The sequence below is a fragment of the Bos mutus genome, chromosome 6, assembly GCF_027580195.1.
Source record: "Bos mutus isolate GX-2022 chromosome 6, NWIPB_WYAK_1.1, whole genome shotgun sequence".
NCBI lineage: Eukaryota > Metazoa > Chordata > Mammalia > Artiodactyla > Bovidae > Bos > Bos mutus.
In genome coordinates this window covers 59,885,850-59,906,525 of record NC_091622.1, presented here as the reverse complement: position 1 = coordinate 59,906,525, position 20,676 = coordinate 59,885,850, and the positions used below count along the sequence as shown (strand labels likewise).

The following is a 20,676-nucleotide window of genomic DNA, read 5'->3' as shown; positions in this document are numbered from 1 at the left end:
TGCATGTATCTATGTAAACGCAAGTATGTACATGTGTGTATACACACATGTATGTATATATATGTTTTTAAAATTTTTATTCAAATTCAATCATGCATATTATTTACTTCTTTGTGATATGTCTTAAGGCCCTTTTTGTATCATCTGACGTAGATTCAATTCATTCTATTTAGAGGGGGTAGGAACGGCAGCACAGTATTCCACTGAATGGCTGTATCATAATTTAATGAGGAAGTTATCCACTGATGAACAGCTAGGTTGTTACTGATCCTTTCCATTTAGAATAATAACGTCTATGTAAGTTTATTTGTAAAATAAATTCTTAGGAAAAGAATTGCTGGGCAAGAAGGCCCATGCATTTTAAATTTGCTCACGTATTTCTAAAAGGCCCTCCATAGAGTTTTGCCAGTTTTTACTCCCACCAGCAGGAACTGAAAATTCCCATTTTCAATGTCCTTGCCTTAGATTATTTGTTATCGAGCCTGTTAATTTTTGCAGTCTGCTATAGGAAAAGTAGTAACTCATTTACATTTGCATTTTCTTCAGTTTTAATTGATGTTAGTTATTTATATTTACTGGACATTTGGTTTCTCTTAAGATTTGTTTCTGTCCTTTTCCCATTTTCCTTCAGATCTGTTTATATTTTTCTTAATAATTTCAAAGAATTCTTTCTATATAAAGAAAATTTACCTTTTTATGTCATCTATAGTGTGAGCTCTTTTTTAAATTGAGGTATAGTTGATTTACAATGTTGAGTTTCAGGTATACAGCAAAGTAAAGTGATTCAGATATATATATATATTCTTCAGATTCTTTTCCATTATAATTTCAAGATATTGAGTATAGTTCTCTGTGTTACATAGTAGGTGTTGTTGGTTATCTTTTATACATAGTACTGTGTATCTGTTAATCCCAAACTCCTAATTTATATAGTACTGTGTGTCTTTTAATCCCAAACTCCTAATTTATATAGTACTATGTGTCTTTTAATCCCACACTTGCTGACCTTCCCACTTTGGTAACCATAAGTTTGTTTTCCTTGTCAGAGAATCTGATTCTGTTTTGTAAATAAATTCATTTGTAATGTTTTTTTTCAGGTTTTTTTTTTTCTTTGTTGTGTTTATAGCCATTTTTACCCCTTTAACAGAAGGTTTAAATTTTTATGTGGTGAAATTTGCCAGTTTTTCTTTATTGGCTTCTGAATTGTGTGTTCTTAATGAGAAAAATCATTGGAAACTTGAGAAAGATAACTTAAACCTGGCATGGAAAAACAAATCTCAAGAAATGTTTGTGGTTTCTCAAGAAATAAATGTGGTTAAGCAGGAATTCAAATTTTAGTCAAAAGTGGTTTAGCCAACTATAAGTAAACCAAATCTGGACGTTGTCTGTTAAGATTTGTTTAACATTTTTAACAGCTTTTAGAAGAATTTTCAATGCTACGTTTTTTTCCTTTAATTCTTTGTTATTTGGGGTTTTAATTTCTCAAATGATCCTTCTTTTCAGATTTCAAATTATAACCTATTTCCTGCACCATTGCTGACGTCCAGAGACCCATGTCAGAAGTACTTCCAGGTCAGATACTTTCACATGTTTCAATGCATTGTACTAGTTGAATATTAAAACTTTAGCATATATATATACTAGATAATTGTTCTGACGTTAAACTTATGATTTGCTACAATACATGTTTTCTGCTTTTTATTGTTTTTCACTAATGTACTAGAAAAGTGGATCTTTACAATAAGATAGAAGAATTAATTGCACTTAACTGCATTCATCTATTATTTGCATGATCCTACTAATACTGTACTGTGAAAGATTTTAATCGACTATAACAGAAAATTAAAACTGTCACATTTTGCCATCTACTGTTGCACATTATAGCCTGTTAAGTGTTAAATATGAACAAAGGAGATATTGATGGTGAGTCTCCATAAATAGCCTCTTAGGCATTGTGGGATTTGCCTATAATAGGCTCCCAATTCAGTATTCTAATGCTGATTAATTTCAGGCCTTAAGAATACCAACCTAATTTTATTGTATGCTCCTTTCTTTGTGTCATAATGGATGCTAGTCTACATACAATGTGATATGAATTTACTTCTTAGCTTCACAGTAATAATAAAAATAGCAATTGCAGTGACATTTTGAATTAAATGTAATATAGAATTGCAAGTGGCAGATCTGGGTAGATTCTTTGTTAGGACACCTACCACTCAGCAGGTTGCTTTTAAGTAAGTGTCCCTGAATTCAAAAGTTAAACTCAGCAAGTATGTCCAAGTCCTTTTCTCCTTTACATAACAGTGCATGTTACATCTTCACAGAGAGATAAAATAAAACACAATAAAATAAACACTAAGCTCAGCAGAGGTAGATGAGGGACAGGAAATATCCTTTTATTAAAAACACCTAAAAACAAGATGACTAACCTAAATTCATACAAGAAAATCAGGAACTTAGAGGCAATTTTCAGAGGCCAATTTAGGGACAGAGTGTAGATTTTCTTTGTAAATGCATATTTGAATAAGTATGTTAATTTTGCAGAATCAAAACAAATACATATGTCCTTTAGAAAAATGCATGTTAAGTATTGAGATGAATTCCTTCTAGGAATTCTTTAGTATTTAAAATCTTTTATTACACTGTAAGATACACTCAATATGGAAATGTAAGAATAAAGCTGGCAAATAATATATAAATGATGTGTTTTCTGATTTCCTCTGAGTAGAGGTAAGCTAATCAAATAACTTATAGAAATTTCTTATGTCACTATATTTTGTTATACCAATTATGTACATTTCCTGTTGTTAGATTGCTTTATTCGTTGGTAGTTACATAAGAGATAATGAAACCATTATCCAGCATGGATTTTAATAACAGCTACTGCTGTCATGCATTTGGTGTAGGACATAACACATTTTATAAGGAGAACAGTATTTTTGTTTCAGTGGAGTATCATTCCAGCCATTTTTTACCTGAAAATACAATAGCAGCTAGTGGAGAGCATGGGATAAGGCTTGATTTCAGTCTTGTTTTCCAACTCTGAGGAGCTGTGACTACAGAGAGCCTTAAAAACAAAACATACCAGAATATATACCTTATATGCCTAGAAAATTCCTGCTGAACCTTCAACATTCGGCACAGAAGTCCCTTGTGAGGAGTTCTCAGCCTGTGGCATAGTCGAGTCATTACCCTATTCCAAGGATTCTGCCATTATTTAATGTTTTTTTCTCTCTTGGGATTGACTTGTCAGTTGCTCAAGAAAACCTGTGTCCTTATTTTAGCTTACCTTGTTTTCTTCCATCTACACCAGCTTGACCACTGATTATATTCATCAAACTCCACCGTATAACTCTAAGCTATATTTTTAAAAATACAGTCATCTTCAGAAAAAAACATTATTTAAAGAAGATGAAATGATGAGAAGAGGTTAGAAATTGAGCAATGAAAATGTGCTTGGTACAAGCATATCATTTCCCAAGGTGACAACATCTGCCAGGCTTGATGCTGGAATGCCTGGGTTTCCCCTGCTTGGAGTGCCTTTCTTTTCCTTGTCACTGGGGGACTCCTACTTACGTATCCTTCAAGACCCAACTCAGCTGTTACTTTTATGAAAGTCTTCCCTGCACCTCTCTCCGCATCCCTAATACCTTTTGCTTGTAAGCCCCTCTGCCTGCTCTAACCACTGGGAGGTGGGTTAATAACTTCTCCTTCCTACTGCCCTGTCTGACCAAGTTTCTTAAGGGAAAGCTTTTGGTACATCTCTCTTGGCTTTTCTCAGGTTCACTTGGGCTGTTGAACAGAGTGAGCCCTCAGGCAGTTTAGTTGAATAGGGCGGGTCAGAGCTGCAGGTTGAAATCACCCCTTTATCTCAGTGCCTGGGGAAGGTGCCCCGTGAACCAACTGTGTGAGGTTGTCCTCCCAGTTTAAAAATGTCCAGGGTTCTAATCCTGTGACCTCTCTGACCAAGGAACCCTAGCTGCTTCCCAATAACCTTTGCCTTCTTTGTTCATAGAGAACTTCTTATCATTTTTGCCACATTGAGAGTTTACTTTCATGAGTAATTTCAGGAACCAGCTTTATTTTGCCTCTCCTTCCTAAAAGGAAAAAAAAAAATCTGAGTTTACTTCATTTCCTTAATACTTTGAGGTCTAGTTCAAAAGGCAACATTCCTCAGCATAGAAGTTTTGCTGTTAACCCCTCAGTGGAAATAAAATTGTATAGCAGAAAACAAAAATGAAGAAGATGTGAAGTCTCATTTAGAAGTTGGGCAGACATTGGGCTTCCCCGGGCCCATTTGTCAATTTCCAATTTTGTAAGCATGTGACAGGAGCAGGGGAAGAGCAGTAGGTTATTGAAGAGATGCATTTCCTGCCATTACTGACAAGTTTTCTTCGACAGGAGGCTAGAGGTCTCAGCAAAGAGAAGCGGGAAGGGTGAGTATAACTATGGGCTCCAGCACAGGTTTATATTAGGATGTCATCTGAGTTACAGGGGTTGCATCTCAATGCTGAGATCTTTGTGACTCAGGGTTTGAGGAAAGCTTTGTTAGCCATGAAATTAAAGTGACCCTGGCTTACCTAGTTTTGGTTAGGCTTCATAAAAAATACTTTGTGCATTACATTAACTTAAGCTGAAAATCTTTTACTCTAAAAGAGAAAAGAGCATGCTTCTCTTCTGATTATTCCAGAAAAAGTCTTAGGATTCTTGTTCAGTTGCTCAGTCGTGTCCAACTCTTTGTAACTCCGTGGACTGCAGCACGCCAGGCTTCCCTGTCCTTCACTACCTTCCGGAGTTTGCTCAGATTTATGTCCATTGAGCCGATGATGCCATCCAACCATCTCATCCTCTGTCGCCCCCTTCTCCTCTTGCCTTCAGTCTTTCCAAGCATCCAGGTCTTTTCCAGTGAGTTGGCTCTTCGCATCCTGTGGCCAAAGTATTGGAGTTTCAGCTACAGCATCAGTTCTTAATAAATATTCAGGGTTGATTTCCTTTAGGATTGACTGGTTTGACCTCCTTGCTGTCCAAGGGACTCTCAAGAGTCTTCTCCAGCATTCCAGTTCAAAGGCATGCTTTTCCTTGAATCAGTCACCATAGCCATGGGGATTTGCTACTCTGATTGGCTGGGCTTGGGCCAGGGACCTCATGAATCAAGGGTAGGGTCATCTCTGCCTGAACATGGGGGCTGGATCTCTAGAATGTAAGCTCCATGAGACCAGATATTTTTGTCAGTTTTGTTTACTTCTGTCTCCTCAACAGTTAGAATGGTGTCTGTGACTAGTGCATGAAAAAATACCTGTCAAATGAATGAATGAGCATGGAGGACGGCTGATTCTTAAGAAAAAATGTGAAACTTTTATTAGAAAAGGAGGAAGTATTTGCCAGGCCGTAGTAGTTTGTCCATCATGCATGCAGGAGGGTGACAGCAGTGGTGATATGAGCGCTTTTCACACTCTTAGTTCTGAACATATACCTGGCTCTGCTATAGGTATCCATCCTCTTGAATTGATGTTGAATCTTTGTGAGTTACGCTCAAAACAGCATGATGAATAGATGTGGAAGTGATGGCAGTATCATGGGTCCCATTCACCTTCCCCCGGGTTCGATCCCTGGATCGGGAAGATCCCTGGAGAAGGAAATGGCAACCCACTCCAATATTCTTGCCTGGAAAACCTCATGGACAGAGGAGTCTGGCAGGTTCCAGGCCATAGGGTCACGAAGAGTCGGACACGACTGAGCAACTAACACTAACACACACATTCACCTTCCAGACTAATTGAATCAGATATCTGGAGTGTCTTTAGGGGTGGGCCTAGGCTTCTGTACTTTTTAAAAGCTCCCCAGAGTGTGCGTGCAGCTAGGATTGGAGCGGCTCCTTGTTCCTGTCACGCCTATTGCCTTATCTGTCAGGGACCTCTGACCCCTTAGCCTTTTCCCCCCAGCTCTTCACCCTCCTCCTGGCTCCATCTCCTGCCCCCACCCCAGACCAGATCCTGGAGTGCATTCCTCACTGTTCACATGTGACACCTTAATCATGTCCCTCTCTGCGCCTATTTCTTTCCTATTTAAAAATCCCATTCCATAGGTTGCCTTTTCATTTGCTTGATTAATTTTTTTTTTTTTTCTGAGCAAAACCTTTTCTGATGTAGTCCCACTTGTTCATTTTTGCTTTTGGTGTCAAACGCAAAATACCGTTGTCAAGATCTGTGTCAAGGGGCTCACCCCGCTATAGTTTCTTTGATGACTTTTATGACTCCAGGCCTCAATTTCACGTCTGTAGTCCATTTTGAGTTAATTTTTGTGTATCATATAAGATAGTATTCTAGTTTCATTCTTTCACATGTAGCTGTCCAGTTTTCCCCAGCTCCTTTATTGAAGAGACTGTCCTTCCCCACTGTATATTATTGGTTTCTTTGTCATAGGTTAGTTGACTGTATATGTGTGGACTTGTTTCTAGGCTCTCTATTCTGTTCCACTGAGCTATGTGTCTGTTTTTATGCTGCCAGCCTTCTTTTATTTGTGTATTTATTTTGAAATTGCTTATTCTGTTTTTCTCTGTTGTGACTATTTCGAAACTTTGTCCCTCTCCTCATGTTCCCCCTAGACTGCTTCCCCCAGGGAAAGACTTCATCTTTATGGAGAAACTGAGGTTCTCAGTTTTGCTTTTGTGTCACCACAGTGACGTATGTGCCTGACCCAGTCCTGGCTCCCGCTCCCCCCTCCTCACGTCTTGGACGAGGCTGACATTTCCACATCCGTTCTGCGGGTCCCCCCAGCGTGGTCTGTCCTTCTGTTGTGTTTCTTCTTTTCCCCTCTGTGCCAGCTTCAGCTTTCCCGGCCTATAAAAAAAAGGAAACGTGGCTTGGACTCTCAGTTTAAAGAACAAAAGTTCCTTGCCATATCCCCAGATCACCCTCCAGCCGTTCTTCTTTCTCCTCCTGCTTGTTTTCTGGTGAAGTTCCTTAAAGGTCACTCCCTGCCCAACTCTGCCATCCTCCTGAAGCTGATATAACAGGAGACGCCACTGTCCTTATGATCACTCAGTGCACCTGGCTCTTTTCAGTCCCTATCTCTAAATCCGGGTGGCTCATGGAGACCTCACTGTACACCCTGGTCAAGAGATGAGTGACCAGAGCTGGCCCTATAGCTGTGTGAGTACCTCCCTATACCCACTTTGTCCTCTCCCTACTGTCTCTTTTTTTCATATTGGAATATAGTTGTTTTTAATGTTGTGTTACTTTCTGCTGTACAGCAAAGTGACTCAGTTATACATACATCCACTCTTTTTTAGATTTCCTCCCCATGTAAGTCACCACAAATCACTGAGAAGCGTCCCCTGTGCCGTACAGATTGACCCGTGTACTCTCCCTGCTGTCTTGACTGGACTGTTCCAGTAGCCTTCCAGCGAGTCTCCTTGCTGAGGCTTTGTTCTCCTCAGGTAAATAGTAGAGTCAGTATCTAACACCAGATAGAACATGAAGATGGAGCCAGCCTCCCTCTCTAGTTAGAGAGACACCCTCTGTCTACCTTATTATGCTCTTTCCCTGACAATCATTGATGTTTTAATGCCAAATTTTCATTGCTTCTCTATTGCCTTTTATCAGAGTCATCTCCATCTTGGAGAATATGTTTGAGGAAAGAAAAGAACACAACCTTTGCACACACACATTTGAGCCTCATTCATTTTTCTTGCAGCTGTTGAAGTGCTTGATATTCTTCTCTGCCTCAGGGTCAAGTCCATCTCTTGGAGCAGGTCTTCCAGGACTCTCTGCCCAATCCCTCCTCCTCTCTCTCTACCACCTCTCCTCTCACGTCTTGATTTGCTCAGATTCCCCAGATGGTAATCCACACTCTCTTGTCTGCAGCTCCTCTCCAGTGTGAAGTGGGAAGATCACTTACCCCTTTGTACCCTGATTGCTGTCACTTTGTGTGTGTCTGAGGCTGAGAGCGCTTCGCAGGCGGGACCTTATTTGTCTTGGTTTCCGCATTCCCAGCCACAGCACCAGGCAAGAGCGTGCTCAGTACATGATGGCCGGAGGTGTGGTGGCCAGAGACAGAAGAGTGCAGCACGGGAGGGAGCTGTGAGATGATAGTCATCCCTGGTGTGTGTTGAGCTCTTACAGTACGTCAGGCCTTAGGTTCAGTGCTTGACAGCTGTCTCTCTCAGTCCTCAGCAAAGCTCAGTGATGTATAGATACTATTAAGCATTATCCTGGTAAAGAAATGAAGAGTTTAAGCAACTTTTCTGTTATGTCAAGGAGATTGGACTTAATTCATAGGCTTTTTTGACCGTAAAGAAAATAACTAAATTTTAGAAGATTTAAAAAGATATTATAAAATTTTCTTTCTTTTAAAAAAAAGAATCACATACCTCTTTTCTCTTAAATCTGAGGATTTTCTTCTGTAATTAAACTCCTGTAGACTCGGCTTCTTTACCTCTTCTTGTTAGTCTGTTTGCTCCCTGTGTCTCTGCAGCAAGACCATTTTTGTACAACTCAGATCAAATGCCTGATTAATCTAGGGGCCTGACAGCAGGCAGCTTTGTGCTCTGTCACTTGGATTAAAAGGCTGAAGATCACTTGTATTTATTGTTTATGCACTGTGCTAACCTCCTAGTGCCATTTCGCATTTTAATCCTTACAGCAGCCAAGTACTATTATCGTCCCCATTTTTCAGACAAGGAGACTGAGAGCCTGATGTCCTGGATCACTTAACCAGGAATTAGCATGGAGCAGGCTTGTGCCTCGTGTCTTTGACCTGAGTTCTGTGCAGTCATCCTCATGGGCACTGCCTCCTCACTTTTGGGAGCCTCCCTTCTGCTGCCTTGGCCTTTCTAGGAAGTTGCTCATCTCTACCTGCTTCAGGACCCTGTGAGCCCAAAACACTTGCTGGCTGATGTATTAACATCTAGGGACAACTGTGTACTTCATAGGATTAACTGACTGTCTTCGTTCTAGATCTGAACCTTTTATTTTGCTTCCAGATGATACTATCATTTACTATTTAAAACACACACCTGAATTGTGTTCAGGCTTTGATCTATAAAAACAGCGTCTGCAGAGCTATTTTTGGTCCTGTTGTTCTAACTTAACCCTCCCAAATTTTGCGTTTGTGATTTCTAGCAAGCAGAAGAGTTGCAGTGGACTAGAAGGGGTGGTAGGATCCAAAGGCTGGTGAAAACACGGCTCAAAGGTTTTACCTGTCAAGTAAAACCAAGATATAAAAGCTACTTCAGTATTAAATCACCTAAAATTTTTGATGGTATTCTTTGTGAAAGTGTTTATGGCTATAAACAAAGTAAATAAAAATTTCTCCCTAATAACATTGCTAGAATATAGTATCTAATGTCATAAAACAGCCTCATAAAAAAATTTTTTTGTCACACCTTCTTAAAAGCCAGCAGATTGCCAGCTTTCTCATAATAATGTCACTCCAAATACCCGAGTCTAAATATAATTTTCTCTCCTGTCCTATGTTACGGGTATTATGTCTCAGGGAAAACTTCATGTGGGTTCACAGTGGACCCTTTTCATACCAAATGCTGCTCTGAAGTGAGGTTGAATTATATATTAAAACATGTTTCCTGTAAAACGGTAGTACTAGCCAAAGCAGTATAAAGAATTTTTTAAAAATTCGGTTGTCAGTATTGTTTAAAAGATCCTAGACCCTAGATCCTCAGTGAAGCCCAAGTGCTGAGACAGGTGTGGGTAAGCAGGAATCCTTTGGGCTCCAGCCCTCGCTATCTCTGTGGGCCACATGGTCATTCTGCTGTAAATATGGACAAGGCTTGGAGGGTACAGATGTTGCGTAGCTTCAGAGAAGCACACAAGGCTCTAGTGGTGACTCTTTTAAAATATCCCATCCTGAGTGTTGGACGATGGACAGAGATGTTGCTAAGCTCCCAAACTGGAGAACATTCTTACCTTCCTCCCCTGCAGAGGCCTCTGTTTTGCTCTATGGAGAAGGAGGGGGTTGTCACAGTACAATTTCAGGAATGTTAGGAGCTGTGCTTTGGTTCATCTACTCCTGATATAGAGGAGGAGCCCTTGGAAGTCTCTGGAGGGCAAGGGATCAGATAAGAAAGAAGTCATTCGTCATAGGCTGAGAAATCTGAAACTTTAGGAATTCCCCCTAATGAAGTTTGTTCCTTTCTAGTTTGAGGAATCTTTCTCTCTTCCTAGCAAGAGACACATGGAACAAATCACTGATGGTGTGAACAATATTTGAGATAAATGCAACTGCCAGACAGTTTTCCAGGAGTTCTGCAAGGGCACGTGGTGCCTGCAAACTGCTGAGTGTGTGTTTTAATTCAGTGGAATATATTCAGACTCCTTTGGGGGCTCTAACATGTCTGTAGCCTCGGGCTCAATGCTGCATTATTATAAATTGTTTTATGTGTATGTTCTTGAGTAATTAAGCCATTTCTCCAAAATTTATGGTTAGTGCACACAGTAAGCCCAGGTCAGAAATGTTCACAAGACAGTATCAAACTGTAATGGAGGTTTGGTTTTTCCTGGCATTCAGAACACGATTTCTAAATATGGTGAAGAAGAATTACCTTGGATACGTGGTACCTTACTGAACAGTGACCTTTCAGGTTAATTAAGAATACTGGAGCCCCAGAGGCTTTCTGAGCAACCTTTTTTGTTGCCTGAGGTAACGACAAAATAGAAATGTAGTGTAAATGTTTAGAAAGCAGATGATTTTCGAGGTTGTGAAAAAATGAAGACCCGCTGTGGGAAGAAAGTGCTTTTATATGAATTCAAAAGAGAGATACATTTTTATTCTAAGTAAAATTTGAAACCTCAGACCACCACGCTTTTCTATAAACTGGCTTTTGTGTATCCACATTAAGCCTTTTATTTGCTCCTGGTTAATGTATGAGCACACGGTGAAAAGAGAGAGGAAGATGGGTCAGTTCTACAAAACTGCAATGGAAGCATTGATTCTTTCAATTTTCCGTATGGAAATATTTGCTCACTCTGTGTGCTAAGTCATTTGATCATGCCGGGCATCCAATGACCGGTTTTATTCTTCTTTTTTTCCAGCTGACTCAGGTGTAGACACTTTGGCAGTGTTTATGGCCAGCAGCGGAACCACGGACGTCACGAATCGGAACAGCCCAGTCACACCACCAAACACCCTCAATCTCCGGTCCTCCCACAATGAACTATTGAACGCCGAAATAAAACACACAGAAACCAAGAATAGCACACCCCCTAAATGCAGGAAAAAATATGCACTAACTAATATCCAGGCGGCCATGGGCCTCTCGGATCCAGCCGCACAGCCCCTGCTGGGAAATGGCTCTGCCAACATCAAGCTGGTGAAAAACGGGGAGAATCAGCTCCGGAAGGCCGCAGAACAAGGGCAGCAGGACCCCAACAGGAACGTCAGCCCCACCGCGGTCATCAACATCACTTCTGAGAAGTTAGAGGGTAAAGAGCCCCACCCTCGGGACTCCCCGGACTGTGAGATTTTACCCTCCCAGCCCCGGAGAACCAAGAGCTTCCTGAACTACTATGCAGACCTGGAGACCTCCACCAGGGATCTCGAGCAGAACGTGGGCCACCAGCTTGGGGCTGTGGGAGAGAAGGCCCAGCCAGGCCAGGCCTCCCCCACTGTCGGGAACGGTGATGTGCTGCTGCAGAAACCAAACAAGCCCCAATCTAGCCCCGAGGAGGGCCACATAGCCACCGTATCATCCAGCCCAGAGACCAAGAAGGATCATCCTAAAACAGGGGCCAAAACCGATTGTGCACTCCACCGGATCCAGAACCTGGCACCAAGCGATGAGGAGTCCAGCTGGACCACTCTGTCCCAAGACAGCGCCTCCCCCAGCTCCCCGGACGAGACAGGTACCCGAGAGAAGTGTAGCCTGCGGTGGCACTTTCCCTTCTTGATGGAATTAATCTCTGCAATGACCCCCCTCCCCCAAAATTTTCATTTGCAGGTGGAGAAGAACTTGAGCCTCTTAGGGAAAAATTGGGCAATTTATGTGAAAAGTACTCAGCATTTTCATTTTGATTCAAACAAGTTGTTTGTCCTGGGAAGCATTTTTGTAAAAGAAATAAGTCCCTGGTGTTAAATACAGTAAAACATCACTTATTTGGAAATTATACTGCCACTGGTTAGGTGAACCGTTTCTACTATCTCGAAACACTGGGTTTTGTAAGGAAAATAATAAGGCAGTTGCCAGGGGTGGATGCAACCTGAGAAAGAGAACAACTATTTTTAAAGTTCTCAGAAAAACGTGTTTATGCTCAAGCTAATGAAAAGTTTAAAGTTTAAGAAGTTGAAAGTCTATTCATTAAAGACATGTCCTTTTTGACCTTTACTGGGAAATATGTTGTTAGCCTTGTGCAAGTGATATTTGAAAGTGAGAAAGTGGTGTTTCTTTTAATATATTTTCAGAAGTTTTGGATTTTAACTAGTCTAGTTGAGACCAGTCTTTCTTGACTTTTGTCTATATTTGTAACATCTTTGGATTTTTCACAGAACTGAAAATTGTCACAGAAATGAGCAGGGTCCTAAAACTGAGCTACTTTTTATCTCATCTTCTCATAGTCCCCTTTTTACTGATCATAAGGTTAAAAGATTGGAGAACTGAATTGTATCTGAATTCACTGTAAACAAGCACTCACAAAGGCTTCTTTCTTTACCCTAACCCTGCATCTAGTGGTTCCCAAGGCTGTGTTAATGTGATACAGATGTTACAGATAGAACCACCAGGGAAGGAAATGACATTTTCCCAACCTATAAGGCAGAGAAGTTATAAGGACTACAGATAGGAAAAGAGAAGGAGAAAATAAGACATTACCTTGTTGAAAAAAAGAAAAAAAGGCTTTTTGAAGTGCCCTTTAAAATCAGAGTGCTTTACATGATTTCATCAGCTTCCTGTTGCTGGATATGTGGCAGTAGGGAGGCTGAGATGAGCCCATTTCATCTCATAAACGTCTGGGCCTGCACATTATTGGAATTATAATTATGTTTAGTAATGTCACTGAGTTCACAGCTCTCTATTACTTTTTACATTTAGAGAATTCATATCCTGTAGCCGATGGAAACTGTCACCTGCCAGTGTCTGAATCTATATAAACGACTCCTTGAGTATCTCACGTTCAAACTTGCTCTCGTGTGTTCAGCGCCCTCCGCTGAGGCCGCGCTGCCTTCCTCAGGTCATGGCAGCCTTTCTGCTGCTCTTCTGAGCACAGCGCTCCTGTTGTAGTGACACTTTAAATCTTACTGAAATGTATTAGGTAAAGTCTCCCCTGTTCCTCACTCTCTTTGCCTTTTTTCCAATGAAAACCACTACTTTTTTTTTTTTTTAAGCATTTTTTTTTTCAGGAGCCATTTTAGGCATATACCCACATTTATAATAAACTTTAAAATTTCCCCCTATTTCATAATATTTTTAAAGAGTCTTTACCTTTTCGAGATACATACTAGAATATGGTAGAATAATATATAGTGTAATATATTCTTATTGAAATAATACGTGTATGCCTTTTGTCCATAAGCTAATCTTTGTTAAAGGTAGGTACATAAAGCTTTATTACTATGTTCTCTCTACTTTTGTGTGCTTAAATTTTTCCATGGTAAAAAAATTTTTTAAATGAGTGACATTATTTTATGAATGCTTCACTTTTTCCACTGAAGTATGTATTTTGCAGATCAGTTCATAACAGGACATAGCGGTGTTCTACCTCAGGCTAAGTTTAAATGTTAAGCATGCTGTTCCACCCTCTTAAAGCTCCGTGGTTTAACAATTCCCCTGATGCTGAGTGTTTAGGGTAGTTCTATCCGCAACCCCTTGCTTATTGAATGCTGGTATCAGTAAGGGCTGGCAGAGAGTACAGAGCTTAAACTGACCCCATGCACGGGCTCGGTTCATCTCTCCAGGGTCTCCTCAGCTCACTACTCATTTGCTCAGTGTCCCGGGGTAACTTGCTGCTGAGTTTCTCTACAGAACCCATTAGAGTGCTTGGCATGTGATATGTATTGGATTAGAGTTTTCTGACTTGTTGAGGGGTTAGGTTCATTTTTCATTCTTCAAGTCACTTTTGAAGACCTTGAGGTTTAGAGTAAGGATGACAGTATGGTGATGGTCCATAATAGGTCGCTAAGGATAGACATTTTGATTTAGATGTGCTTGGAAAAATGTGTTAGCTGTGACTCAACTCCAAAGCTGTGAGATTGAGGGGTTTTTTAAACAAATTTAGAAGCCATCCCTTCAAAATGAATGTTTGGGAATTCTTTTGGAATTTCTTCAGAGCCCCTTGTGAACTCCCATTGAAAAAACACCTCTTGGGACTTCCCAGGTGGTCCAGTGATTAGGACTGCACTCTCACTGCTGTGGGCCTGGGTTCAATCCCTGGTCAGGGAACTAAGATCCCACAGACCACGCAGTGTGGCCATGAAAAAAAAGAAAGAAACTTGATGATTTTTCATAGGGGCTTAATAAAATGGAAGATATAGAGTATGAAACTGACGGTATCCTATAGAATGGCCGTTTTCAAAATTTGGTTCATTACTAATGTGTACAAAGGCAGGCTATACACAGAGAAAACCAAATCAGATGGTGTGATAGTGGGCCTAATGCTTCATTAACTTAGCATTGAGAGGACAGGCTCTTGGGTCAACTGCTTGAGTTTAGGTCTCCGCTGGGTTCTGCGTAGGCAGTTCGCATAGCCTCTCAACTGTAAAGTGGGGGTGCTAGTAATGTTTTAGCATAGATCTGGTGTGAAGATTAAGTGAAGACATCTTTGAAGAGCCCTTAGAACAGTGTCTGGCATATAGCAAGAACTTAATAAATGAGTGCTTATTTTTATTAGTGATAATCATTATCAGTATAGCAGTGGGATATATAAGTTTACTTCTCTCTTAATTATGAGTTACTTATATTTTGGTCTCTGATTTTAGTTAGGACTTTCTGTACCCTAAGAGAAAGGATTGGTGATTTGTCTTCATCTTTGTGCTGTCATGACATGCCTGAAATATAGCAGGTGAACTTGTAAGTAAATAATGATTAATTGAATAAAAATGGAGGTCATCTACATATCCCCAAATGGCCCTGATGTAGTGAGTAAATCATTTGATGTTATATTTTAATCAATGTCTGATTTTTATATCAGGTACTTATTTTATTTGATATTGGGGTACTTACTGAACATGGCCTCGCCCATCAGAACAAGACCCAGTTTCCCCCTCAGTCAGTCTTTCCCATCAGGAAGCTTACATAAGCCTCTTATCCTTCTCCATCAGAGGGAAGACAGACTGAAAACCACAATCACAGAAAACTAACCAATCTAATCACATGGACCACAGCCTTGTCTAACTCAGTGAAACGATGAGCCATGTTGTGTAGGGCCACCCAAGACGGACAGGTCGTGGTGGAGAGATCTGACAAAACATGGTCTACTGGAGAAGGGAATGGCAAACCACTTCAGTATTCTTGCCTTGAGAACCCCATGAACAGTATGAAAAGGAGAAAAGATAGGACACTGAAAGATGAACTCCCCAGGTCAGTAGGTACCCTATATGCTACTGGAGATCAGTGGAGAAATAATTCCAGAAAGAATGAAGAGACAGAGCCAAAACAAAACCAACACCCAGTTGTGGATGTGACTGGTGATAGAAGTAAAGTCCAATGCTGTAAAGAGCAATATTGCATAGGAACCTGGAATGTTAGGTCCATGAATCAAGGAAAATTAAAAGTGGTCAAACAGGAGATGGCAAGAGTAAACATCAACATTTTAGGAATTGGTGAACTAAAATGGACTGAAATGGGTGAATTTAATTCAGATGACCATTACATCTACTACTGTGGGCAAGAATCCCTTAGAAGAAATGGAGTAGCCCTCATAGTTAACAAGAGAGTCTGAAATGCAGTACTTGGATGCAATCTCAAAAACAACAGAATGGTCTATCTCTGTTCGTTTCCAATGCAAACCATTCAGTATCACAGTAATCCAAGTCTCTGTCCTGATCAATAATGCTGAAGAAGCTGAACAGTTCTATGAAGACCTATAGAAAAAAAAAAAAAGCAAGAGAGTTCCAGAAAAACATCTACTTCTGCTTTACTGACTATGCCAAAGCCTTTGACTATGTGGATCACAACAAATTGTGGAAAATTCTTTAAGAGGTGGGAATACCAGACCACCTTACCTTCCTCCTCAGAAATCTCTATGCAGGTCAAGAAGCAACAGTTAGAACCAGACATGGAACAACAGACTGGTTCCAAATCGGGAAACGAGTACGTCAAGGCTGTATAGTGTCACCTTGCTTATTTAACTTACATGCAGAGAACAGCATGAGAAATGCTGGGCTGGAAGAAGCACAGGCTGGAATCAAGATTGCCGGGAGAAATATCAGTAACCTCAGATATGCAGATTGACACCACCCTTATGGCAGAAAGTGAAGAAGAACTAAAGAGCCTCTTGATGAAAGTGAAAGAGGAGAGTGAAGAGTTGGCTTAAAGCTCAACATTCAGAAAACTAAGGTCATGGCATCTGGTTCCATCAGATCAGATCAGTCGCTCAGTCATGTCCGACTCTTCGCGACCCCATGAATTGCAGCACGCCAGGCCTCCCTGTCCATCACCAACTCCCGGAGTTCACTCAGACTCAAGTCCATCGAGTCAGTGATGCCATCCAGCCATCATCCTCTGTCGTCCCCTTCTCCTCTTGCCCCCAATCCCTCCCAGCATCAGAGTCTTTTCCAACGAGTCAACTCTTCACATGAGGTTCATGGCAAATCGATGGGGAAACAGTGGAAACAGTGGCAGACTATTTTTTTGGGCTCCAGAATCACTGCAGATGGTGGCTGCAGCCATGAAATTAACACGCTTGCTCCTTGGAAGAAAAGTTATGACCAACCTAGATAGCATATTAAAAAACAGAGACATTACTTTGCCAACCAAGGTCCATCTAATCAAGGCTATGGTTTTTCCAGTAGTCATGTATGGATGTGAGAGTTGAACTACAAAGAAAGCTGAGCGCCAAAGAATTGATGCTTTTGAACTGTGGTGTTGGAGAAGACTCGAGAGTCCCTTGGACAGCAAGGAGATCCAACTAGTCCATCCTAAAGGAAATCAGTCCTGAATATTCATTGGAAGGACTGATGCTAAAGCTGAAACTCCAATATTTTGGCCATCTGATGCAAAGAACTGACTCATTGGAAAAGCCCCTGATGCTGGGAAAAATTGAAGGCAGGAGGAGAAGGGGATGACAGAGCATGAGGTGATTGGATGGCATCACCGATGCAATGGACATGGGTTTGAGTAAACTCCGGGAGTTGGTGATGAACAGGGAGGCCTGACATGCTGCAGTCTATGGGGTCACAAAGAGTCGGACACGACTGAGCAACTGAACTGAACTGAACTTATTTTATAACTTAGCTGAAAATGTTGCTTCATAATGGGGGGATACTGATTAATCAGTTATTGTGGAAGGCACAGTGAAATTCTGGGTTCCAGATCTTTTGGGGGGACTTTATCACACTCAGGCGACCATGCTGGGATGTGAACCAAGGTCTCTAGACACAGCATCCAACATTTTCCCACTGTATCATAGTTTAGAGACCTTGCCTTGTGGCACCAGTGGCTGAATAATCAGACTTTATACACTTCAACCAGCGTATCTTTATAATCTAAAAGATGGAAAATTATATTTTAGAGAATCTTTTCATTCTTATAAGCAGTTGAGTTTCAGCTCAACTCTTAGCTCCTCTGTGAAATCTTTCCAGGCCCTCTGAGCTGTTGAAAGTCCTTTTTCTGTACCTCAAGGCAATATTTCCAAGTCTCGGGTTATCACATTCCTCTCAGAAGTTTGTAACCTTACTGAAAGGTTTTTGTTTGGACTTGGAGCTCTATGAAAGCAGGGGCGAAGTCTTTATCATGTGTGGATATGAACCTTTTCTCACAGTAGGTAACACATAATCACAAGCTCCATAAACCTTATCTGTTTGCTGGTTGGGTAGATGGAGCTGGACCACAAATATGCATACTGTCTGCTATTTGCTACGTAAGTCTAGCTATAAAAACAGAAAAAGTAAGGGATTTTCCTGGTGGTCCAGCAGTTAAGACCCTATACTTCCACTGGAGTAGGAAGTGGAAACCCATTCCAGTATTCTTGCCTGGGAAATCCCATGGATAGATGAGCCTGGCAGGCTATGTATAATCCATGGGGTTGCAAAGTCAGACATGACTGAGTATGCGTGCACTTGAGCGCCATAGACACACACGTGCTTCCACTCCAGAAGTCATGGGTTTAATCTCTGCTTATGAAGGCAGTGGCACCCCACTCCAGTACTCTTGCCTGGAAAATCCCATGGATGGAGGAGCTTGGTGGGCTGCAGTCCATGGGGTCACTAAGAGTCGGACATGACTGAACGACTTCACTTTCACTTTTCACTTTCATGCATTGAAGAAGGAAATGGCAACCCACTCCAGTGTTCTTGCCTGGAGAATCCCAGGGACAGGGAGCCTGGTGGGCTGCGGTCTCTGGGGTCGCACAGAGTTGGACACGACTGAAGCGACTTAGCAGCAGCAGCATGCTGCTTGGTGCAGCCAAAAAAAGAAAAAGTAAGCACAACTTATATAAAATAGCTGTTCAGAACACTTGGATAGGGTGATTATTATTTTATTCTAGTCTCCAGGGAAAGACGAAGAGTTGGGGTCAGCATTTCAATCCATCACAAACATTCTTTGTATTAGATGTCTCCATGCTGCATTCAGTCAGTCGTGTCCAACTCTTTGCGACGCCATGAACTGTAGCTCATCAGGCTCCCAATTTTCCAGGCAAGAAGACTGGAGTGGGTTGCTGTGGCCTCCTCCGGGAATCTTCCCAATCCAGGGATCCAACCCAGGTCTCCCGCATTGTGGGCAGATTTTTTACTGTCTGAGCCACCAGGGAAGCCCATGAATACTGGAGTGGGTAGCCTATCCCATCTCCAGAGGATCCTCCCCACCCAGGAATTAAACAGGGATCTCCTGCATTGTAGGCAAATTCTTTACACAGCTGAGCTACCATAAGTCTACAATTCAGAGCAGCCAGAGAAAAGAACCATTTCGTTTTCACTTACCTGCATACTTTGTGAGTTGATTTCATTGCTAATTGATCTGTACTGCTTAAGAGTTTAAATCCTTTGATGTCTTAAATTGATTGGTTTCCAGTCTTAAGGCAAGCAAAGTAGAACTCTTGCAAGTTGGATAAGCTGCTGAGGGCAAAAGCCAAGGCACGAACCTAATTATGTCAACACAGTTGGCTGCACTAATTATTTCTGGCCTTTGCTAGCTTAAGAGTGTTAGAGGTTTGGACAAGTTGATATTATTAACACTTTCTAGAAATTTTTAAATTTTATGTCAATAGATTTTGGCAATTTCAAACATAAAGTATTTTTTAATTGCTTTTTGAAAGCTCCCATCCCTTAAAGGAAAAAAGAAAAAAATCCAGATATAGAAAGGGCCCAGTGTTCAGTTGGTTTGTCCTGCTGCATTCATTTTAATCTTTTAAACACTCAGTAGTGATTCACTCGCCTTTCTGTCTTATCGTCTCAATTGAGAGTTCCCTGATGTGACAGGAGGAATTGAAGAAGACACATGTGAAATGTTTCCAAAATAGCTCGGACGGATTGTGTTCCGGGTGGATGGTGTGATTTCCAAATTAGATTTTAGTACCTCGGGGCTCAGATGGATAAAAAGACTTTTTTATCTCATTCCATGAACTTAAGGAAGAAAATTATTTTGCTCAATTAATTATTTTTGGAAAGTTCCAGAAAATATATATATATTCAGTTGAATGATAAGATAGATTTTGGTTGCTTTCCATTATGAAGTATTAGAGGAGGTACTTCAGGGCACATGCTAAAAATAGATGCAATAAAATGAGTGGCCACAAAAGTCCTAACAGTCTAGTCATGAATACAAGACTGTTGGTATATTCAAGACGGAACCAGGAAGGAGCTATGAAATGCTGGCGTGCTGTGGGATAGAGGGAGCTTAGAGGAGAAAGAAACTTTAATTGTTTGGGATATGGAAGTTCAGGCATTAAGTTGTCTGTGCTGAAGACTGAATAGGTTCTTGACAGATGAAGACCAGCAGGAGACCATTGCTCTTCAGAGCTGATAGAAAGTAAGGAATCCTTTTCTCTCTTTAAATTAATCACTGTGTGTGTGTGCTTAGTCAATCAGTCATGTCCAGCTGTTTGTGACTCCCATGGACTATATAGGCCACCAGATTCCTCTGTCCTGGGTTTCTCACCCAGGCAAAAATACTAGGGTGAGTTGCTCTTCCTCCTCCAGGGGATCTTCCTGACCCAGGGATCAAATCTGCATCTCCTGCATTGGCAAGCAGAGTCTTAACCTCTGAGCCACCTGGGAAGCCCATTGAAGAAGTGTAATTCATGATTTCCCCCCCTTCTCATGTCTGCTTTAATGGCATGTTGAAAATCAAAATTTTAGAACCCAGCTTCACAAGTTGCTTAGCATCTGGGGAGAGGATGTGGGCAGAGACAGAGAGTGGCTGCTTAGGAAATGACTGGATGGAGTCCTCTAGTAGTCCTGTGTGATGGGCTCCCAGAAATGCCAGGTGATGCTACTGGCCACTTTCAGAAGCTTTCTGGTCAAATTTCATCATGAACATTCTCTCCTAACCTATTGTTCTCACAAAGAACCTAA

At 41.2% G+C, this 20,676-nt stretch overlaps 1 protein-coding gene across 12 annotated transcripts in view; it reads left to right on the top strand.

The window, feature by feature from the left end:
• APBB2 (amyloid beta precursor protein binding family B member 2) overlaps positions 1–20,676 on the top strand; it is a 381,482-nt gene that overhangs the window by 174,907 nt on the left and 185,899 nt on the right. For all 12 annotated transcript variants that reach the window (XM_070372316.1, XM_070372318.1, XM_070372315.1 and 9 more), the window contains 2 exons: positions 1,504–1,572; positions 11,049–11,858. In XM_070372316.1, the coding sequence (XP_070228417.1) occupies positions 1,554–1,572; positions 11,049–11,858 (829 nt within the window). In that variant the 5' untranslated portion in view covers positions 1,504–1,553. The remainder of the gene's footprint in view (positions 1–1,503; positions 1,573–11,048; positions 11,859–20,676) is intronic.